This window comes from Mytilus galloprovincialis, chromosome 11, assembly GCF_965363235.1.
Source record: "Mytilus galloprovincialis chromosome 11, xbMytGall1.hap1.1, whole genome shotgun sequence".
Taxonomy (NCBI): Eukaryota; Metazoa; Mollusca; class Bivalvia; order Mytilida; family Mytilidae; genus Mytilus; species Mytilus galloprovincialis.
The window spans coordinates 49,913,812-49,937,895 of NC_134848.1; the positions used below are offsets into that span (position 1 = coordinate 49,913,812).

Below are 24,084 nucleotides of genomic sequence, written 5' to 3' on the forward strand. Positions count from 1 at the left end.
AGCTAAAAAAGAATTAATGAATAAAATAACGTGGTTAAGATAATTTCTGTAAAAACACATAAATTGATATCCCCATCTTACATTAAAAGTAAACAGACAACCCGATGGCCATGAACACAAATATGGAAAGGCATGCCGTAGAACACAATACTTTACCGAAAAAGCAAACGATTGGGATCAACAACACAATCATCAGTCGTGGTTTTAATGACAAGTAGAACACAAAATATGTCACCATTGGAAAAAACAGAAGGGTTCTCTAACTACTATAAAGACAGTGAAAGAATATCAAAGGGATATTAAAAACTCACTAGTCGAAAATAAACTGTCAACACCATGGCTAAAAATAAGACAAAAAGAGACAGACAAACAAACAGCACAAGAAACATAACATAGAAAAACAAAGACAGACCAAAAGGAACCCTTCCTAAAACAACTTGGATGATCACAATGAGGGGTATGCAGATTTTGTTTTACATTTGGCATCCGTACCAACAAAGTCAACAGTCTAATTCTGTAGGTTAGATTAGTGGGAAATGCAACGTGATTGCTGTTACGACATACGAAACATATTCGTTTTCATCTGTGAAACGGATATTCAATAAAGGTCAACCAACTTGTGAATACGCCCTTCAAAATTACGAAGGGACAATTTCAACGTTATTATTTGAAACTCTTGGTTTGATTGCTTCCTTTTGATCAGCAACCCTCTATAAAGGACATTACGATCGGAAATACAATCTCTGGATTACCGTATCAAATGGGTTGTACATACTCTGTATACAGGTACTGCTGGAATGTTCTACAGAGAAATGGAAAGTTCCAAATTTGGAAGCTGAAATGATAAAAAAAATCAACTGACTCTCATTGTCATTTCTAGATGTAAATTAAGATAAAAGGTCAACATAATCGTATCTGTTGTAACAGAAAGATGACTTATTTATTAACTTTTTAGTTAATAAATTATTAATTGGACTAAAAGGTTGCAACTTTGATAGACAAGTATATAACGAAGCATCTTCTATTTTCATCCTATTATGGTTTATTTGTAAAGCATGTAAAACGATAGAATTAGTTTTAACTATAAGTTTAAATCATATTTGTGTACTGAACTCATATGATACAAATCTAAAGAATGTGACGACTAAACACGAAATGAAATCGAAATGGGTCTTCCAACAAAATGCGTATCTCAATATAAAACGAAAAACAGCTACGAGATGAACAAAAAAATTAATAGTCAATACAATGTGCCTACTAGGCTATTTTTAGTTGTAGCATGCGTTCTAAAGTTTTGATAGTAAGTGCAGAAACTTTGAACTTTATATCTGATATAAAATAACAGAAAGTTGTAAACTAGAACATCTTGGCTGTCTACAATCATTTAAATGTAACGCAGAATTGCATGAACAATATCAAGGTGAGTTGCTTTTAAAAGAGATTTTAAGTTATAGATAAAAAATGAACTCAAAACACCATGTCAAAAAAACGAAAAAGTCGGTATACAAAAATAACCATTTGAAATTTAGGAGCAACATTAACAAATCAAAAACTAGGGGTGATATCACGTGATCCAAAAGGTTAAGCAGATATTATGGCAACTGTCACATAAAACTGTGATAACAAGTAATTGGTCAAATGTTGTTAAGTACAACTAACACAGTGGAAATGTATGTCAATCATTTTGAATTACATAGCACATAATTTATACACTTTTTGTTGCAAACACAAAACGTATTTATCATTTGTTCTAAAATCTGATGGTTACATGGTTAATATTTATTTTCAAATTTCTTTCATATATCATTTTCGTTATGTGTGTCATGATCAAACGTATCAAAAATTTAAATACATCTGAAATTGATCTCATTTACAGGAATGTATTCAAATCTGTCTGTTCTAGTATTTATACTTCACATAAGTATATCAAGTGAGTATCATATTCGACAATATTAACAGATCAATTCAAAGAAAATCATCAAACAAAACCAGAGACAGAACATGTCAAGATATATATCCACCACTCGTCCCAAAAACAAAAGAGAGAAAATTCTTGTCTGGCATTTGAGCGCCTCTGTGATTTCTAAGTAGCATGTTAGTCTCAAGATAAGGAAAAGGTATTCTAAATCTATCAAAATTAAAAACTTCACCCTTCAACTGTTCACAAGTACGTCAAAAATCGTTATTAACATTTTTTTATTACCATAAAGAGCGTTATACTTTTGTATGCAATGGTCATCTTGAAAACTGCCAATAAAGACCTCCCCCTGTGATAATGTCATGTTATTCGTTCTGAGGCGTATTTTCAACATAATTAAAGCTCAAAAAGAAAAGGAAATACCGTAACGTTTCTGATGTTGGTTCTGTTGTTACTCAGAGAATTTGGGGGGGGGGCCTCGGTTCATGGTCAAAGTTGTCCCCTACTTTGAACTGGAGATCAATCTTCTGATATCTCTCTGGTTTGTCTGTTTCCTCCGAGGTGACCGACTGGTTCTTTCCGAGTACTTCGGATTCGTCCACCATGGTTAATAACAGACTTTCTGGTGTCATAGCTCTCCCTTTGTGTTGGGTCGGGATTGAATATCTTTGTTAAAATAATTGTCGTATAAATATACGTTAGTGACACATCTCCATTAATCCCGATAGGATTCCATTGTACCGTTGCAGTTTTCGAGGGGTTCGTCGGATAACGGAGGCATTTACCAGAACATACACAGAGTCTCAGGACAAACGAGACCGGAAGTAAGAAAGAAGGAGATTTATGTGCAAATGCGGGAAAATGAAAAAGTTACAAAACTCTTATGATTTTTTAGTTCATAAGAACATTGAAAATTATTTTTATTTTATTTTTATTTTATTTTTTTATTGATTTTTCTACTGTTATAGGGGACTTCGTCCCTTTATTTAGATACATACCAAGGCTCTACCTAACATATTTTTTGATAATTCTGCTGGTGGGTTGATAGTTCTGAGGGTATCACCAGACTAGTAGCCAATACAGTCGGAAACACGGTTGAAATAGAACTCTTTGTTAGCCAAGGTGATAAATGCTTTAATACTGTAATGTTTACTATAGTGACAAACTTTTTAAAAGTTAATAGAAACAAACAAAATTACAATTTTCTTCTCAATTACGAATTTACAATTTGCATATGTTTACAAATAATCTTGTACATAGTTAAGCAGAACAATTACATATCAAGTCGACGACATGGGTATCTTTCAAGTTGGATGTAGAAAACTTTAAATTAGAAAGATCATATCATAAGCAACAAGTGTACAAAGTTTCAAGTTGATTGGACTTCAGCTTCATCAAAAACTACCTTGACCAATAACCTGAACGGACGCACAGACGAATGAACGAACGGACGGACGAACGAATGCACGAATGGAGGCACAGACCAGAAAACATAATGCCCCTCTACTATCGTAGGTGGACCCATCTTTAGTTATTGTTCTGTAAGTTGATGTCTGAAAGTTCTTACATCACTAAAACTATTTTATAAAAGAAATTCCTGAGACGGAAGACGGAATTTGTTATAAATAGTGCACTGACAATGAAACGAATTCTTGAATATAACAAATTAATCAATCTTTTGAGCCTTTGAGAACTTTTCAATATTTTACGTTTTCAAGAAAATAATAACCCTTCTATTCATATCATGTACCCACCAACGTTCGAACTTAGCCATTAAGAAAGAAATTATTATTTTCATATGTCAACTTAGAAATCACTGTTCAGTTACAAAGTAAAAGCAATAAAAGATAGAAAAAAAGACACTAAATGCCCAATAGGCAACAACGCATGAAATAAATGTTTAGCTCGCTGTAGTTTTTATTTTAAATTAGGTAAAGAAAATTATGCAGCACATTTCATTTAAACTTTGTATTGCCCAGGTTGTTTCTTTAAGAGAATGACATGCCGTTCTGAAAGGAAATAACTCCATATAGATTCACATTTTTGATATATAATTTTCAAATCCTTTTTCTGGAATACTCACTCTTGTAGACTAATTAAAAAAACACAAAACTCAAAACTCAGAACTAATTTATGATTAGTACATTGACATGCCAATATCTTTAAATCAATTGAACAATAAACCTTTTTAAAATAATTTCAAAAAATTGAAGTCAAGAATACTTATGTATGATTTCGTCTTAAGAGTGAAAAATCACTCTTAGATAGATCTAGATCATTTAAGTATGTTATCAAATCTTATGGATTTATTTCAATATATTTTAATGTTATAGCTGATTATTTAACTAGCTCGCACAACACATATATGTTTACTACCAAAGATCAAGATAATGACAACATTGATTATAACTGTGCTGTACGATTTGGTGGTAATGGAGGATGGTGGTATAGTAGCTGTGTGAGTGTTAACCTGAATGGACATTACAAGGTAGGTCCTGTACAAAATATCACAGCAATGTCTTGGTATAAATGGCCGACGTCATACTACTCTCTGATAAAGTCTACACTGATGATAAAAAGATACTCGAAAAGGCCGTAATTAGCAAATAACAGTCCATTCAAACAATAAATTTGCACATTTATTAACTTTTTTCTTATTATTTAAAGTAGTTTCTATTTTTATGAAAGTAGGACGTGTAAGAAAGTCGATTGTCACCAGCGTTGATAGTTTAGAGTTAAAGTGATCCCTGCGAAAATTTTACGGACGCCTACACGAATGTTTGATCGTTACGGAATATTTCACGCAGATAAAGACTCATATGTTCCAACTGTCGTATAAAAAATCCCAACAATATGACGGATGCCACATGTGTAACAGAATATGAATACCGTAATTTGTGTGGGTTAGTGTTGCCCATTCTTGAGTCTCCTGTGTGTCAATGAGACACAATGTGTCAAAAATAAACAATTATAGGTCAAAGTACGACCTTCAACACGGAGTCCTTGCTCACAATATATGAAGAACCCAAAAATGACTAGTGTAAAACAACTCAATCAGGCCAATCAACGGTCTAATCCATATACAAATTTTGAAACGATAAACACTTAGAACAACATCAAAAAACGACAAATACTGAATAGTATGAGCTATATCAACTTCTGTGTTTCTTCCGTGTTTTTATTATAAAACATATAATTAATTTTTCTGGATATTTTAAGTGTTTTCTCTGAAATATTTTTACTAACTGCGAACTTCAAATTGCAACTGTTATTCAATAGTGTGTGAATCTCCTTTCATGAAAATCTTTTGAAAAAAATGTATAATCTGATTAACTTATCGCCATTGAGATATATGAGCCCAGTAGTCAGCACTTTTTGTGCTGACATGAATTGTCATTGATATGGTTATATTTATAAATTTACTGTTTACAAGTTTTTGAATTTTTTGAAAAACTAAGGCTTTTCTACATCAGGCATAGACAACCTTATCTGTATTTGGCAAAACTTTTTAGGAATTTTGGTCCTCAATGCTCTTCAACTTCGTACTTTATTTGGCCTTTTCAACTTTTTTGGATTCGAGCGTCACTGATGAATCTTTTGTAGACGAAACGCGCGTCTGGCGCATATACTGAATCTAGTCCTGGTATATATGATGAGTTTATTAATATGTGTTTGACGGATCCGACTGCGAATACGAGTAAGAAAAGATTGGTTAAATGTGGTGTGATAACTCAAAATAATTAAAAGAAATATAAAATCTTTGATTTTCATTATCATAGTATTAGTTGAATTTCGGTTACAAGCTATAATACAACAATTTTCTGTTAAGCTTCGTAGACATTGACTTTTATCTGATTTAATTTGTAACAACACGATACCTGTTGGTATATATTTCATAAACGAGTGAATATATTTTAATCTAGGAAGGGATCACTTGATCTGCAGGTAAATATTCCCAGAGGGCTAAACGTCTTCATTCTGGAACATTTACAATACTTTACACAATACCTTATATAAACGCATAAAAAGTGTTAAAAAAACAACACCAATATTAGAAAAGCAAACATAGAATAGGTCTATGTTTACTGCAAAAACAGCTAGGAATTTTTCAGAAAAAAAATTAAAATAAATAATTGATACAGGCCGTTATCGGCGAAAACACTATGTCAAGGGACAATCGAAAAGAAAAGATGAAAAGAAATAAACAGCTATCGACATGGTCAAAATATTATAGACAAAATGAAAAGCAACGGTTCACAACATTTTAAAGATAAACAAGATTGAGCAATGGGATCTACCCGCCTCTTGCCCCAAATAATAACGGTCTTACCTGTGTATCTTCGGATGGGTATGTAATACTTGAAGCGGTTCCCCTAACTGATGTCGTCGTTTTGAACTTGATGGGTTCAAAGCAAAGTATGTCATTATCGAAGAAAAAAGACGGAATTCTTACTACGACGAGTGGTTTATTACAAAGAAGGTTCATCGGGTTTAACCTTTTGAAACTTTGCAGATAAAATACATAAAACAAGTGTCAATGTCATATATGCATTGATCAAAGTGAGTTTTCAATCAAAACTGAAACTATTTCATGTATTTGTGAAAATCTTGTTTATTGTGAACATTTTAGTCGTATTTTTTAAATTTACAACCCTCTTACTTTTCATTACGCTTTATACATAATTCAACATGTATATACCTGTTATTGCTGTATCAAATTGGACAAGATTGCAGCCAAACAAAATTAATGGCTATCAAGGTTTGGAAAAGTACATCCTTGTCATCCTTCAAATGTATTTAAAATAACATTGTGTACATAATGTGCACTGACGAATATAGTTTCAACTAAAGAAATGCAACAATTCATTTATGTCTGATGCTTGGTAATAAATCAAAAGTTTAGCAAATTAATAGTACAATCCTCTACCTGAAAAAAAACGTATAACTAATGTTTTAGAGTAAATTACGACACGTATATGCATGTTTCTTTATTAAACATTCCGTTAGCTCTATGAAAATATAATCCACTTACCAACCAATAGGTAGTGAAAAGGGATATCTAAATTTTGACCTTGTTGATTTGTAAAATGTAAATAAAAAATATATGCAAACTAATCCACGTTTATATTTGGCGAACCAAATAATCAGCTTTTACCAAAACTTGTTCAATGCCACTGCTGGTGAAATCACTAGCCTAGAGGAGCATGTGGAGCAGGATCTGCTAACTCTTTCGAAGCACCTGAGATCACCATCAGTTTTTTGTGGGGCTCGTGTTGCTTAGTCTTTAGTTTTCTATGTTGTGTCATTGTATTAGTATTTGCCTGTTTGTAATTTTCTTTATTAGCTATGACGTTGGTATTTGTTTTCGATCTGTGAGTTTAAATGTCCCTCTGATATCGTTGGCCCCTTTTGTAAACACTCGAAATGTCATTAAATGTTCATTTAACGTACATTTATTGTTTATAAACTATTTAATAACTCTAAACACTAAGGTATTTTTTTTTATCCCAAATTGAAGACAGACTTCGCCACATTTGTCCCCACTTTTCAGAATTTTTTGTGCTCCGTGCTCTTCAACCTCGTGTTTGGTTTACTTTTTAAAATATTTTGATTCGTGTGCCCCTAATACGTATAATACACACGAACGCACTTTCTGTATACCAAATAAAAAGTCAGAAATATTGAATGATATCGCTTGTGGTCGAATAAGAATCCAAAGTCTCAATCACCTCTTTATCAAAATAAAAGTTTATATACCGAACTTTATTTCATACCAATTCAAAAAAGGATAGTCCATACAACCTGTTGATTTCAAACGATACTCTATATAAACCAATGGAACGATTAGAAATCAACTAGCATAGTCTTGGATTGTTAATCATTTCCTTATAGAAATGGGGGTTGAACCAAGGTTTCATATCTAGCTAAACTTTTCACTTGTATGACAGTTGTGTATATCAGGTCTGCCATATTGACAAATTGGGTGAACACTTGATAATAGTTTGCATTATTTTACACTATTATCCAATAGTCGCAAATCCAACATCTAAAAATTCTGTAGCAGCTGACGGTATATTATGTTACAAATGCTTATTCTGACACTCTCTCAAGTTATAACTATATACACGTTACCCGTCTCTGGGATGGATTGGAATAATTGCATGCATCGACATTATATTGTTCAGCAAGGTAATAAGATTGGTGTGAATGGCAACAACGAAGGATTTGGATTTGTTTTGGCTGCATAATTATACATCCCGCACATTCAAAAAGGATATTCTTCTTAAGTGAGATTTGTACTATTAGACGGAAAAGGTCCAGGGATCAATATATTTTATATCCACGTATCCCTAGGGTTTCATACTTGATGGGACATGTACAGCGTTAGATCTAGTATGGTTTATAATGGGACGACAATATAATCTATGCGAGATAAACCATCATGTTATTCCAGAATTGAAAGTAAAAAATGAATAGCATTGAGAGAATCTAAATATTACATTTACGATAAGAAATATGCCAAACGTAATAAAAAAGCGGTAAAATATGTTACTTGTTAAGGTAGCACAATACAAAGATTTTTCATCTCCAATCAGACATCTTTAAACTGATGTAATTCCACTCATCCTTCTTTAAATTTTATAAATAAGGTATCAAAAAGAAAGAAGAATGATTATTCTTTCAAATTGTGATAATTTCATTATGACATAATTATTACATAATTAATTGTTATGTAATTAGCGGCTATATTGTGATATCCACACTTGAATGAATTTAGCTTTTTTGTTATTCATAGCATTCCAAAGTATTTTATAGATTCTTATACAACACAGTCTGACCTCCAAAACTGTGTCTCAGATTTTTCCTATTGTATTTCATTCTCTCATAAATCTACAATGAAATTTGCAAGATCAATTCATAAGAGATCACTAAATTCAATTGGGTATAAAATTTGTTCTATTGATGTTTTTAGAAATCTGAGACACAGTTTTGGAGGTCAAGCTGTGTTGTACAAGAATCTATAAAATATTTTGGGATATAGCTGTCAAACGCATATCATAATATCAAACGAAAAATAATAAACCAACTAAAAATATAAAGGTCTTTATAGTCAATGATATTTTAAATTGTCCAGAAACTATTTCAATTGCCTACTTTAAGTTGTTGTATGCGTTATCAGTTCTTAGTCGTAAGTTCTGGAATTCCCCTTTAAAATATTTTATCTTACATAAGATAACAGACAGTTGTAAATTGAAATCTCAACTGTAGAAGTTTATATGTGACGCGAAACTTCATCAAGACATATTTAGGGTGAGTTGATTATTAAATGTTGAGTAACTGAAATAAAGTGACTCGTATTAATCACTACATAACTGTAAAGAGACGTATTATTTCTCAACACTTGTGCTTTGCACACATAATAATCTTTAGTTACAACAATGTCACAACAATTAAGTCTACGTGCTTGCAAAGAATATCTTCCAGTGTGTGAAATAAAACCCCTGTAATGTTGGAAACACAATCTATGAGCTGATAACTTTATGTATTATTTGCCTCCTGTTTATTTACGTAAAAATGTGGGATGTTTCTTTTTTACATTTTGGTCACAGGACCAATAAGTTTAAAAATTCAGATATTTGACCAAATACAGAAAATGTACTTCGGACAATCTGAATTTCTGTATTCTATTCCAAAGGAACTCCTTTCAATATGATAATGATAATTTCAATAAAAAAGTAAGTATTTTGCGAGAAATAGTATAGTGCAACAGTTTTCAATGTTACATGTATCATGATCGTGTTTATCATACCAATATTTGAACCTTGAGGTTGAGTAAATTTTGTCTTTACATTTTAATTGACACTATTGATAAAATACTTTGTTATGCATATTCTATAGATTTATTTATTTCTGTGCTAGAATTTGAGAGACTTAATGACCAAATCAGTTCCAATCTTTTACATTAACTAATTGAATTGACTAAAGTCGACACTTATCCTTTTATTAAATTAAGGCCTTTACCGGACTTCTTCTTTTTAGTATTCAGTAATTTTTTCTGCAAAGAATAGCGTAGATAACTGAACTGTGTGTCAATTATGTAGAACTACAAATTACACGATTTATTTATTTGTCTTTAAATTTGAAACGCTATACGCCTTCGTTACTTGTTCTTAAATCTGATGATGTTAGGTTTAAAATGTATTTTAAATTTTCCATAAACAAAGATAATATGTTTATGATCAAACGTATCCAAACTTTAAATATACATCTTACTTTAATCTCATTTGCAGAAATGTATCCAATTCTGTGCGTTCTATTGCTTACTTTACATATAAGTATTTCATGTAAGTATCATATTCAGCGAATTTAAATGTATTATTCCATAACTTAGATAATTGATAGACTATATATAAATCTGGGGCTGAGTAAGATAAGCAAATAAATATCATTTTCTTTTTGCTACCCCAAACATAAATGTCTCTAGTCATATTGGATTGACATTTGTTACTTCTTGGTTTCAATCGTCTTCAAGTTCTACATCGAATTGTTTGAAATAGTTCAAACCTACTGTGACAAAAAAAAAGGGAAATTAAAAAAAACACAGTCAATTATGTTTGGCCAATACATGTACATCGATTGTAGACTTGTTTTGGGCGTAATGTTGAAGTATTATTGCAAAATAAAAACATTTTTTATTTAGAATCTTCAACATATTCCTGCTAAACATGTTGTTATGATTTAAATGCTTGATGAAAACTTCAAAGTCTCGTTTATGGCGACTTCAAACACATACACTTTTAAACCTATTGAAAACTGTCTTAGAAGGACAGTTGTTGAGTAAAATGTCTGTTTCTATACACAATACCCTTTTCCCCAAGAGTGGCTCACATTTCCTCAAAAAAAAATTTGCTGAAAAGATAAATTTATTAAATTATGTACCTGGTTGAAGAATATTGTGTCAAGTATTGAAAATATACTTAGTCTTGTGAACTGGTATTGCGGACTCCCGCGAATATTTTTTAAAACGCTTGTTTTGTAGATTGCGGCAAAATTTGCTTGTCTTGTAATGGAGTAGGGACTGTTAAAGAGTGTTTAGATGTAGAAATATGTAATGATGACGAGGTATTACTTTTAATATAAGCAGAAGCATTTTGATGAACATGTTTTTCTTAATGTCAATTTCAATTCATATGATATGGAATCTTCGGCAATACAATGTAGCCAAAATAATTGAAAGTCAGGTTAGTTGAAAATATTGGTTTAAATCAACTTGCCTATTCTTTAACCCATTAGTACCAATTTAATGTTTAACATATATAAAACAATTATAAAAACGAGACAATTACGTATATGATAAAGATAATAAAAAGAGGGAAACTGGTAGGAATAATGTAAACCAATTTTGATGTAGAGAAATATTTTATATTAAATTATTGTCATTATATAAAACATCAAAATAAACTCATCATTGATATCAGGATAAAAATTGTGTATTTACACCAGACACGCGTTTTGTCTTCAAAAGAATCTTCAGTGACGCTCAAATAAAAAAAGAATAATTTCAATAAATACCATATTGAACATGAACTTTAACGATCTCTTATACACATACAGTATTCAGTATTTTCATGAAATTGATAAAAAATATTTGCTTTTCCTTTTCATATCCGTGTATTTTTACACAGTCTTCTGCCATACAAGAACGTGGCAGTTGTTCAAAATCATTCGTAAAGAGTTCAAAATCATTTTGTAAACAGTTCCAAATTATTAGTAAATTATTCCAAATTATTCGTAAATTATTGCAAATTATTCGTATATTATTTCACATTATATATAATTTACCAAAAATATCATTAACAGGTTTGCTTTACACAAAAATACCTGACTCTTCAGAAGCAAGAGTTGTATGATTTTGGATGCTCTCTGCATCAGGTGAGAATTGAATCCATATATATTTATACGATAAATCATTAACTAATAAATATTCTTTCATTGCAATTGTCTTATACAACATGGCGTCTCAAGGGCTATATTTCTGAAGTGGTGTCCTTCAAAAAAATGTACGCTCATATATTCTTTCTATCGACCTTTCAAACCGATTCAACAGTGTTCATTCCATTTATTCATGTTGAATAAAACAAAAATGATAACTGCAGTATGTTCGATATGTAAAACCGACCAAAGAATATTCTTGAAACTAACTTAATACACTAATACACTAATATAAAACAGGAAAAATTGGAAATTAAAAAAAAAAGATATTAGAAACCAATAACGTGTATAATACCAAAATACGAGAGGAGCTATAATACCAATATAGGCATAACAAAATATCTTATTTCGAAAACAGAATCAATATGCCAACTAAATTGAGTGAAAACCGAACATAATAAATTTCAAAAGTTGTCCCAAATTCTTAGAAAACGATCCAGACACTGAAATCTAAAATATCTTTAAAAATACGCATCACTTTTTGTGGTGAGATATTTTACTATAAGACAATATAAATAAGACACTAAAACACCCCCTTATTTTTTTATCTTTTTTTATCAATGCCATTTAAATTTCCAGATTTTAGTATTAGCAATCTATTATTACCTATAATTGATTTTGGCATCGTACATTTTTGGCTAAGGAATGAATGTCAGCTAATATTGCATTATCTTCTATATCTTTTTCATTACTTTATTTTTTGTGCTCTATCTTATTTCTAAGTGTGTATTTTTTAACGAAGAAACTAAATGAATGTTTCTGTTATAGTATTGTTTATCTGGAAGTTCTGGTTCAGTATTTGGAAGACGTCGAACAGGTCGCCATATACTTTGTCATACTTGCTGCAACAGTACAAATGTGTGCAACATGAAAAGTTCATGTGAGCCTGACACTAGCTCATCACATGAAATAAAAGGTATCAATTGTAATTGTATGTCACGTTCATCTTACTGCACATAACATATACATTTCGGGACCTTTTATAGTTGACTATGCAGTATGGGCTTTGTTCACTGTTTAAGGCCATACGGTGATATATAGTTGTTATTTTCTGTGGCATTTGGTTTCATGCGGAGAGTTGTCTCATTGGCAATCATACCACATCTTTTTTTCTATATATATATATATATATATATATACTATTTTTTGTGTAACAAGAATGGTAACATTTCCTTTGATCTTCTGATATTTATAAACGGATTAACTTTAAGGAAGTTTAGCTAATGCACTATAAACTTTAAAAGTTAAATAAAAAGACTGAACCCGAATGAAATTTAAAACGCCAAGTCCCTAATCAAATTGCAAAATCAAAAGCACAAACACATCAAACAAATAGAAGACGACTGTCATATTCCCGACTTGGTACAGGCATTTTTTATGCACAAAATGGTGGATTGAACCTGGTTTTATAGCGCATAATCTCTAACTTGTATGACAGTCGCATCAAATTCCATTATATTGACAGCAACGCGTTAATAAAGAAACAAAAATAATGGGTACAAATGTCAAAATATGGGGTACAGCAGTCAACACTGTGTCACAATCTTAATCACAACAAAACAAACAAAGAAGCAAAAAAAGCATATATCACATACATTTTGTATAACAACCTCATTCATTGGTTACTTTGTATTTTATTTATGTTTTAATCAAACTGCTTACCGTCCGCTATCAGGAAAACACAGAAAGGAATGAGTTTCGACAAGCGTATTAAGTAATATCTCAGTTTTTGTTGTTAGAATCTATTAAATTTAACACTGATTAAAAAAAACATTGTTTCCTGAACTTGTGGCATGTGAATAATAAATCAACTTTGAAATGATAAATAGGTAGTACGTACCTGCAAATATTAAATAAGCGATAACATGTCCACGTTTTTCTTTCATTTTCTAGTGGCTAATGTATTCAAAGGAGAAACTCATTTCTGTTCTGGCGTCTTTGGTTAGATACCCGTTTTTATCTAGTCAAAATAATATTTAAAATGTATATATCACTGGAAGTTTAAGTCATTTCCTCAACTTTACAAATGTTTTTCTTTCTCTGTGAAAAAAAAGAATGCTTTAAATAGTTGTCCCCCGGCTTTATGCAATCAACAACCTAACAAATATATTTTTGAAATGTCATTCTAAATACAACGGTCACCAACAATAACTCCACGTCCTTCCTGCTGTATAAACCACATTGTTGACATTATTCTGTTTAATGCATTAAAATCTATGATTTTCTTGAATGTCAGTTTTGAAATATGTAAATTTGTGAATAGCCTGCAATACGTCTAACTTGTAATTCAAACATTCACAAATGTACTTATATATGAACTCTTTCTAGTTACATAAAATAGTTATCAAAGGTACCAGGATTATAATAACAGTTACAGTTAAAGTATAAAGCATTTAGTTTCTGATCTAAAATTGTATTTAATTTTCTCAAATTTGGTGCGATCCTTTCAGTGTTGTACATATCTGCCTATTAAAGAAAAAGAGAAATCTTCTATTGTTTAATTTGGCGCATATTAGAATTTAGAATTGAGAATGACACATTGTGTACTATAAATATTTCTTTTAGACAGTAACCTACCAAGAGAATGTGACGATTTGTTAAACTCTACCACAGGGGTGTATACTATTTATCCAGATGGTCTGCACCCAGTTCAAGTTTATTGCATAATGGCAAACAATGAGAAGTGGACAGTGAGTTTCTCAACTCTTTTGTTTTTATATCTGATCATCACATTACAAATTAATTAAAATGATATTTATAGTTGAAATAAAATAGCATACAAGTCACGAGTATCAAATTACAATTTGCAAACTTTGGTTGGCTGTTTGATCAGACATTGTAATAAAGATTAACCCCTTTATTAATGGTTAGGTGGAGTAACAGAGTGTTATCTTTATCTCAGTATACAAATCATTGGCCTATCCATTTAATTTAGATGTTAATCTTAATGACATAGTCTGACCAAATATTCATACAAATTTTGGAAGCATGGCATAATAATTTGGACTTGCATTCTTCATTATTCTAACTGTAATTTGAACTTTTAAACGAAAAGTTAAAACTAATATATATCGTCAAATGTTGAAGAATGGTCTGCAATCAAAAATTGAAACCATGAATTTGTTTTATTTTAATCAACAATTGACGCATATCTTACCTTGAATATAATCAGGTAATACAAAGGCGGTTTAATGGTTATGTAAGTTTTGACCGTACATGGGAGCAATATAAAAAAGGATTTGGTGCTGCTAGTGGTGAATATTGGCTTGGTAAGTATCTATTGTTCAAGAGTTAGCTTTTGTTAGACATTACTTTATTACTATACATTATATTATAATATTAAAGAGCTTGGCATTTATTTTAAGACTGCATCTACTTCTTTGTAAAAAAGAAGGGAGTTTTAAAAATATCTGATGTTCAGTTTAGCTGTTTGTTATAATTGAATTCACTTAATACATTTTGGTGTTATATAAATGTCTCAAGGGGGTTCGCGGGTCTAAATCATTTATATAGGATTTCTCTATATTTTTCTATAAATGAACTTTATCTTATAGTTAATAGAAAAATAAAATAAAAAAGTGGGGTCACCGTTCATTTGCGCTCACAATCTGCCTTCGAAAGAAGCATACATTTTTGTAAAGGTGTTTTTTTTCTGTTGAAGAAATAGGAGAAATAAAGGTAATATCGAAAAAAAAAAAATGGCATTTTTCCACCAAAGGGAGATAATTTGGATCTTTTTTAATGATGTATACATTTTAAAAGTCATCTGGGGCCCATACGCATTGATTGTTTAGAATGATTTTTGTACCATATGATAAAGTAACAACTACAAAAGGAAATAAATAAAATTTGTAATGAAAAACAAATGTTTGATTTTTTTCTGAAATTTTTATACCCTCGAGCCTCCTTAAATAGTTTATGAACTTTATGTCCCAACTTCAAGCCTAAAGATTATTCTTTTTAAATTTTTCATACTTGTTCTTTGATACGTTTGTTTGACAGTACTCGAAAGAAACTATTAATCATGTATGCTCTTTAATTTGATTTGTTCATTTTCAGGTAATGAAAATATTCATCAAATATCCTCATCCACTAGCCATAAGTTATCGATTTATCTAGAAGATTTTACCGGAAAATTTGCATATGCTAATTACACTGTTTTCGATCTTGGTGACGAGCATAGAAAGTATCAACTAAGGATTAATGATTTTTCTGGAACATCTGGTCTAAGTATGTATAAAATATTCCCTATTTTTCTAACATTCCCAAAATCATGGATTTAGCTTTTTTGAAAAGGCTTAACGAAATAACCAATACAAGAGAAAAGCGACAGATACCAAAGGAATTCTCAAACTCATTAGTCGAAAACGAATTGAAAAATGGGACGAAAGATACTAGAGGGACAGTCAAACTCATAAATCGAAAATAAACTGACAAAGCCATGGCTAAAAATGAAAAAGACAAACAGACAAACTATAGAACACATGACACAACATAAAAAACTTTTTAGAAAAAAGCAACACGAACCCCATAAAAAAACTAGGGGTAATCCCAGATGCTCCGGAAGGGTAATCAGATCCTGCTCCACATGTGGCAGCCGTCGTGTTGCTCATGTTATAACAAATCCGGTAAATAGTCTAATTCGGTAGGTCCTATTCATGAAAGGGAAGGGTATTGTCGTTACGACGTAAGGAACATATCAGATATCATCTGTGAAACGGTTATTCCATGACGGTCAACCAACTCGTGATGGCGTCCGTAAAATTTACGAAGGGATGATTTCAACTTCACCATTTGGAACTCGTCGTTTAATAGCTTCCTTGTCAGCAGCAACCCTTTATCAAGAACATCATGATAGGAAATACAAGCACGGGAATATCGTATCAATAGGGAGATATATATCCCGTCTACAGGTGCTGCTTGAATGTTGCTACTTAGTAATAGAAAGTTCACATCTGGAAAGCCGAAATTATCTTTTTTGTCGTAAAGTTCTGTTTTCAACCGACCCTTATTGTCAATTTCTAGATGTAAGTCAAGATATGAAGCCGACTTGTATCTGTTGTATCCTTTATCTCTAGTTCGATGGGATAGATGAGTTCAATATAGTCACCAAATCATTTAGTGAGAGAACGTCATCTATATAGCGGATAGTACAGTTAAAAGATATTGTCAACTTCTTATATTTCTTCCTAAGAAGTTCCTGTATGGGTAACCTCACCATAGATACCAGGACTAAATTTTGTATATACGCCAGACGCGTTTTTCGTCTACAAAAGACTCATCAATGACGCTCGAATCCAAAAAAAAAGTTAAAAGGCCAAATAAAGTACGAAGTTGAAGAGCATTGGGGACCGAAATTTCTAAAAGTTTTGCCAAACACAGCTAAGGTAATCTATGCCTGAGGTGGAAAAGCCTTAGTATTTCATACATTCAAAATTTTGTAAACAGGTAATTTATAAATACAACCATATCAATGATAATTCATGTCAGCACAAAAAAGTGCTGACTACTGGGCTGGTGATACCCTCAGGGAAGGAAATATCCACCAGCAGTGGCATCGACCCAGTGGTTGTAAATAAACTCATCAAAGATACCAGAACTAAATTTTGTATATACGCCAGACGCGCGTTTCGTCTACAGAAGACTCATCAGTGACGCTCGAACCCAAAAAAGTTAAAAAGGCCAAATAAAGTACGAAGTTGAAGAGAAAGTTAGCCTCATTGAAAAACACGTCATCGGAACGTAACAAATATGTTGTCAATCAAGAAATACAGCATCTTGATAATGTCAGTTTCAGAGAATTTGTTGGTTGCTTTACAAAGTAGGATTTATCCCTCCCTAAGGGACGACCATTTGATATTCTGAGGGGGGGCAGGAGGATTTTGAAAATAAATAACTTAGTCTTGATAATCACATAAATAAATGGTTTGTTCTGTGGTAGTTTGAAAATAAATTATCTGACTTGCAATGTATTGAAAATAAATAACTCAGCAGGTCTAATCGAAAGTATGGGATGGCACCAGATTTTTTCATAAATTTATTCATCTTTTTGCCCAAAAAAATTGGGAAACACTTCCCAATTTTTTTTAATAATAAGGTTAAAGTATAAATATTATCTAAATATTCTTGAAATGTCCGAAAATTGGTTTCTTTAAACTTGAGGTATATTGTCTCAGGAAACCTTACTTCAATTTTATTTTGACAGGGCAGTAACAACATTGAGGCAAACGCTTGTCTCCATATCAAATTGTGTTCATGGCGAGTGCCTTGCAAGAAGCAAGTTTTGTTTTCCCTCAGATGTAGTCCTGATTTTTCGGGATCAATGTTTCTTATTTATTTGTCTTTTGTTCATTGATTGCCATTCTGTTTTCTGTTAGTATTGCATTCCTTTTGAAATCTAGTAATTTTGTTATGAACTTGATCATGAGTTTAAACAAGACAGCAGCCACAGACTTAACTATGTGAATTCCATTTTTGCTTTATCATGCACATTGATCTTTTGATGTTGTCCCTAGAAACTTAAGTCTTACACTGAATTTATACATTTTGCTTTGAGACCAAAACATTGTCAAAAAATTATTAAAACAAAACTTGCGTTTTCAGATTAAGAAAGGGTCTTCGGAACACCCAGAAAGCATGATTTTGCAACATTTGTTCTATAGCTTCTTGGGCTTTCAGTGGCTCCAAAACCCTTCAAAAAAAATGTTGCCTCGCTCCGCTCAGCGAAATAAGTTTGCCAATCCATTTAAAGAGGCTAGTTACAACAAAACTTTTAATACTGTGTATGTAGGCAAAACATGTATATGCAGTTGGCAATATAAAAGATTCATTTCTGCAGAGAAGGGGGATTAATTCTGATTAAATGGTACATAATGACATACATGTAATATTTATAATAAACAAATCATTTAAAAACTGAATGTTTTCGAATATCATAAATATAGTTGTGATAATAAATAATCAGTTCCTTGCTTTAATGAAAATGAAAAATCTTGCTTCAACAGTGCAGAAAATGAATAATCTGTCATCTTAGTTTACAAAAATAAATAACCGATAAAAAAAAAATCCTCCTGCCCCCCTCCCAGAATAACAAATGGTCGTCCCCTAAGACAAGGTACTTGTATCTATGTTGGCCATTTTTTTATAAAACAAAGCAATACCAACTCTTTCAAGTTGTCTTTCAGTTTGGACTACGGAATACTTGTGTAAAGTGTAGAAACGTCAAATTTTTTAATACTTTTGAAAAATGAAAGAGAGTAAGATTGTATGTACTCTAAAAGATCTTTGTATTTTTTTAGTATCCAAATCTGATTCACGCCACCTCTTGAATAGGCAGTTTCAAATCACTTTGAATCCCGGCTTTGATTACTGATAAAAGGGATGTTAATAATTTAGAAAGAGGTTTCTTGGATCACTCGGAAGACCCAGCAATATACCGTTGTTTGTAAGGACACTTATGTAGTTAAGGTATCCAATACAATGCGGGAAGATCCAGTTCTTCCAAAGGAACATAGAATAGACCTATCATTCTTATTATTTAGTGTTATTATAATGAACAAGAAATTATTTAAGAAGGATTTAAAATCTGAGTAAATAATTTGTTTAAATTTAGTCTTTATGTATAATAAATCTTGAAGTGTCCATGCAACTATGTAACTAAAGTTCTTAAAAAGGGAAAGAAATTGTATGTATATATGTAGTTATTATACAAAATCATCAGTAAGATAAGGAGTACAAATTTTACGTCGCAGAATATTTGAATTTTAATTGCGTAGTGGAGAAGAACAAATCTTTACTATTTAGCCGACTAAGCAACAGAGCTATTAGTTTTATTGTAACAAACAAGAAATCATACATGAAAGGAAATTAAAATATTTAGCTGATAATCATAAGACCATTATAAGTCATGTCGGGAGATGTCTTAGGTTTATGATAAAAGAAATAATACATCTCAACTTTAAATTGACACACTTTCGAAAACATATCTTACAACTATGGCATGTCCTAATGCATGTCTTAGTCATAAGGTACTTCGAAAATCAATCCCCTGTTTTAAGATTAAAAACAAAACTCTCTTAGATAAAATAAGACTATTTAACTTGTGTAATTGAAAATCTGTAACGATTCATGTCATGATTTTCTTTGTTTTTTAGATGATTCTTTAATCAGCCATCACAACACATATATTTTTTTTGCCATAATTTTGGCTATAATTGTAATAACTGTGCTGTATAACTATGTGATTCTATATGAAAATTAAAAACTACTCTTTTAGATAAAACACGATAATTAAAGTTTGTATGATTTGAAATTTGTAACGATTTAATTCATTAAATCCTTTTTTTTTATTTTAGCTGATTATATGACAGGCGGTCACAGCACATATATGTTTTCTACAAAAGACCAAGACAACGACATTTATGGTAACTTTAACTGTGCCGTAAAACAAGGTGGTAATGGCGGTTGGTGGTATAGTAACTGTATATATATTAATCTGAATGGACCTTACTTGGCAGGACCTGTACAAAATCGAACAGCCATGGTTTGGTATATATGGCCGTCCACCTGGTATTCTCTGAAAAAGTCTACTATGATGATAAAAAGATTTTCGAAAAAGCCTTAATCAGGAAATGGTCTATTTGAATAAATAAATTTGCATATTTACAAACTTTATTTTTGACTATTAAAGGTCGTGACTAATTGAATGAAAGAGGGGTATTTAATGTTGGAAAAGTTGATTGCCAATAGGGTTTATAATTTAGAGTAATAATAAGTGAATCAGCTTTTAGTGAATAATGTCTTTCAATAATCTAATGTAATAAAAATTATAATAATAAATTGTCTTTCCATGGATTGGTGGATTTGAAATAATGTCATAAAACATTTACGGACACCATCACAAGTTCATTGGTCGTTATGGACTATCTTCTTCATAGATGATGTCGAAATATGTTCCAATTGTCATAACAACAATCCTGTCCCCTTTTCGTTTAATGTGAATTAGACCAATCACTGTGTTTGTACTTACATGTGAAGCAGGATATAATGATCCTTTAGGACCATTTGAGATCATATCCTGTTGTTTGATGGGTGTGTGTTATTTTATTTTTTTTTAAATATTGTCTTAAGGCCGTTTTCCATTGTGCAAAAAAAAAATATTCAGAATACAAATGTAATCTTGATAAACTAAACAATATTTTTGAACTTTTAGAGATTTGCTACATGTATCAGTATATGACTCTGATCGGAGAGGCATCTAAGAATAATACTGAACAATATGTAGGTGATATCTCATTTTTTAATATTAACTTTGAGTTCCAAGTTTTGTTATTACAGGTCCTTTTATACCTAACTTTACAGAAAGGGTTTTGCTTATTGTTGAAGGTCATCCATGTGACCTGTAAGTGTTTATGTACAATCTCACAGTTTATTTTTTGTCTTGGGTGGATAACTTTTTCATAAATCTCAGTTTATTTTTTATTTTTGGGCTAGGATGGATAACTTTTTGTTCTGAAATCATACCACACCTCTGTATTTTTATAGTGACAGGATCTGCTAACCCTTTCGTAGCACATCACCATCAGTTTTTGGTGGGGCTCGTGTTGCTTAGTCTTTAGTTCTCTATATTGTGTCATTGTATTAGTATTTGCCTGTTTGTAATTTTCTTTTTTAGCTATGACGTTGGTATTTGTTTTCGATCTGTGAGTTTGAATGTCCCTCTGATATCGTTGGCCCTTTTTGTCAACACTCGAATTGTCATTAAATTTTTATTTAATGTACATTTATTGTTTATAAACTTTTTAATAACTCTAAACACTAAGGTATTTTTTATCCCAAATTGAAGACAGACTTCGCCACATTTGTCCCCACTTTTTAGAATTTGTTGTGTTCCGTGCTCTTCAACCTCGTGTTTGGCTAACTTTTTAAAATATTTTGATTCGTTTGCCCCTAATACGTATAATACACACGAACGCACTTTCTTTATACCAAATAAAAAGCCAGAAATATTGAATGATATCGCTTGTGGTCGAATAATAATCCAAAGTCTCAATCACCTCTTTATCAAAATAAAATTTTATATACCGAACTTTATTTCATACCAATTCAAAAAAGGATAGTCCATACAACCTGTTGATTTCAAACGATACTCTATATAAACCAATGGAACGATTAGAAATCAACTAGCATAGTCTTGGATTGTTAATCATTTCCTTACAGAAATGGGGGTTTAACCAATGTTTCATATCTAGCTAAACTTTTCACTTGTATGACAGTTGTGTATATCAGGTCTGCCTTATTGACAAATTGGGTAAACACTTGATAATAGTTTGTATTATTTTACACTATAAATTATCAAAGATTAACGCACTTCCATCATCGTTTGTGTGCTAACAGTATCCAATGGTCGCAAATCCAACATCTAAAAATTCTGTAGCAGCTGACGGTATATTATGTTACAAATGCTTGTTTTGACACTCTCTGAAGTTATAACTATATACACATGACCCGTCTCTGGGATGGATTGGAATAATTGCATGCATCGACATAATGTTGTTCGGCAAGGTTGTTAGATCGGTGTGAATGGCAACAACGAAGGATTCGGATTTGTTTTGGCTGCATAACTATACATCCCGCACAGTCAAAAAGGATATTCTTTTAAGTGAGATTTGTACTATTGGACGGAGAAGATCCAGGGATCAATATATTTTATATCCACGTATCCCTAGGGTTTCATACTTGATGGAACATGTACAGCGTTAGATCTAGTATGGTTTATAATGGGACGACAATATAATCTATGCGAGATAAACCATCATGTTATTCCAGAATTGAAAGTAAAAAATGAATAGCCTTGAGAGAATCTAAATATTACATTTACGATAAGAAATATGCCAAGCGTAATAAAAAAGCTGTAAAATATGTTACTTGTTAAGGTAGTACAATACAAAGATTTTTCATCCCCAATCAGACATCTTTAAACTGATGTAATTCCACTCATCCTTCTTTAAATTTTATAAATGAGGTACCAAAGGAAAGAAGAATGATTATTCTTTCAAATTGTGATAATTTCATTATGACATAATTATTACATAATTAATTGTTATGTAATTAGCGGCTATATTGTGATATCCACACTTGAATGAATTTAGCTTCTTTGTTATTCATAGCATCCCCAAGTATTTTATAGATTCTTATACAACACAGTCTGACCTCCAAAACTGTGTCTCAGATTTTTCCTATTGTATTTCATTCTCTCATAAATCTACAATGAAATTTGCAAGATCAATTCATAAGAGATCACTAAATTCAATTGGGTATAAAATTTGTTCTATTGATGTTTTTAGAAATCTGAGACACAGTTTTGGAGGTCAAGCTGTGTTGTACAAGAATCTATAAAATATTTTAGGATATAGCTGTCAAACGCATATCAGAATATCAAACGAAAAATAATAAACCGACTAAAAAAAAGGTCTTTATAGTCAATGATATTTTTGAATTGTCCAGAAACTATTTCAATTGCCTACTTTAAGTTGTCGGATGCGTCATCAGTTATTGGTAGTAAGTTCTGGAATTCCACTTTAAAATATTTTATCTTACATAAGATAACAGACAGTTGTAAATTGAAATCTCAACTGTAGAAGTTTATATGTGACGCGAAATTTCATCAAGACATATTTAAGGTGAGTTGATTAGTAAATGTTGAGTAACTGATATAAAGTGACTCGTATTAATCACTACATAACTGTAAAGAGACGTATTATTTCTCAACACTTGTGCTTTGCACACATAATAATTTTTGGTTACAACAATGTCACAACAATTAAGTTTACGTGCTTGCAAATAATATCTTCCAGTGTGTGAAATAAAACCCCTGTAATGTTGGAAACACAATCTATGAGCTAATAACTGTATGTATTATTCGCCTCCTGTTTATTTACGTAAAAGTGTGGAATGCTTCTTTCTTACATTTTGGTCACAGGACCAATAAGTTTAGAAATTCAGATATTTGACCAAATACAGAAAATGTACTTCGGACAATCTGAATTTCTGTAACAAAATTCACAAAATAACAAGCACGACACGACATTTTGGTCGGTGTATATTCTTATGTGTCAAGCTAATCTTTCAACAGTTTCACGGGCTATTAATATTCCATTCCAAAGGAACTCCTT

At 31.5% G+C, this 24,084-nt stretch overlaps 2 protein-coding genes across 2 annotated transcripts in view; both read left to right on the plus strand.

Annotated features, from left to right (window-relative positions):
* Positions 1–1,344: 1,344 nt before the first annotated feature.
* The window catches only part of LOC143052326 (microfibril-associated glycoprotein 4-like), a 32,999-nt gene continuing 10,259 nt past the window's right edge, over positions 1,345–24,084 (plus strand). The window contains exons 1-2 of the mRNA XM_076225331.1: positions 1,345–1,420; positions 1,877–1,930. Coding sequence (XP_076081446.1) covers positions 1,879–1,930 — 52 coding nt within the window. The 5' untranslated portion in view covers positions 1,345–1,420; positions 1,877–1,878. The remainder of the gene's footprint in view (positions 1,421–1,876; positions 1,931–24,084) is intronic.
* LOC143052327 (fibrinogen-like protein 1) lies at positions 11,784–20,571 on the plus strand. The gene is made up of 6 exons (XM_076225332.1): positions 11,784–11,851; positions 12,680–12,827; positions 14,477–14,601; positions 15,084–15,180; positions 15,971–16,141; positions 20,266–20,571. The coding sequence occupies exons 2-6, from the start codon at positions 12,779–12,781 to the stop codon at positions 20,532–20,534; spliced, it is 711 nt and encodes a 236-aa protein (XP_076081447.1). The 5' UTR covers positions 11,784–11,851; positions 12,680–12,778; the 3' UTR covers positions 20,535–20,571.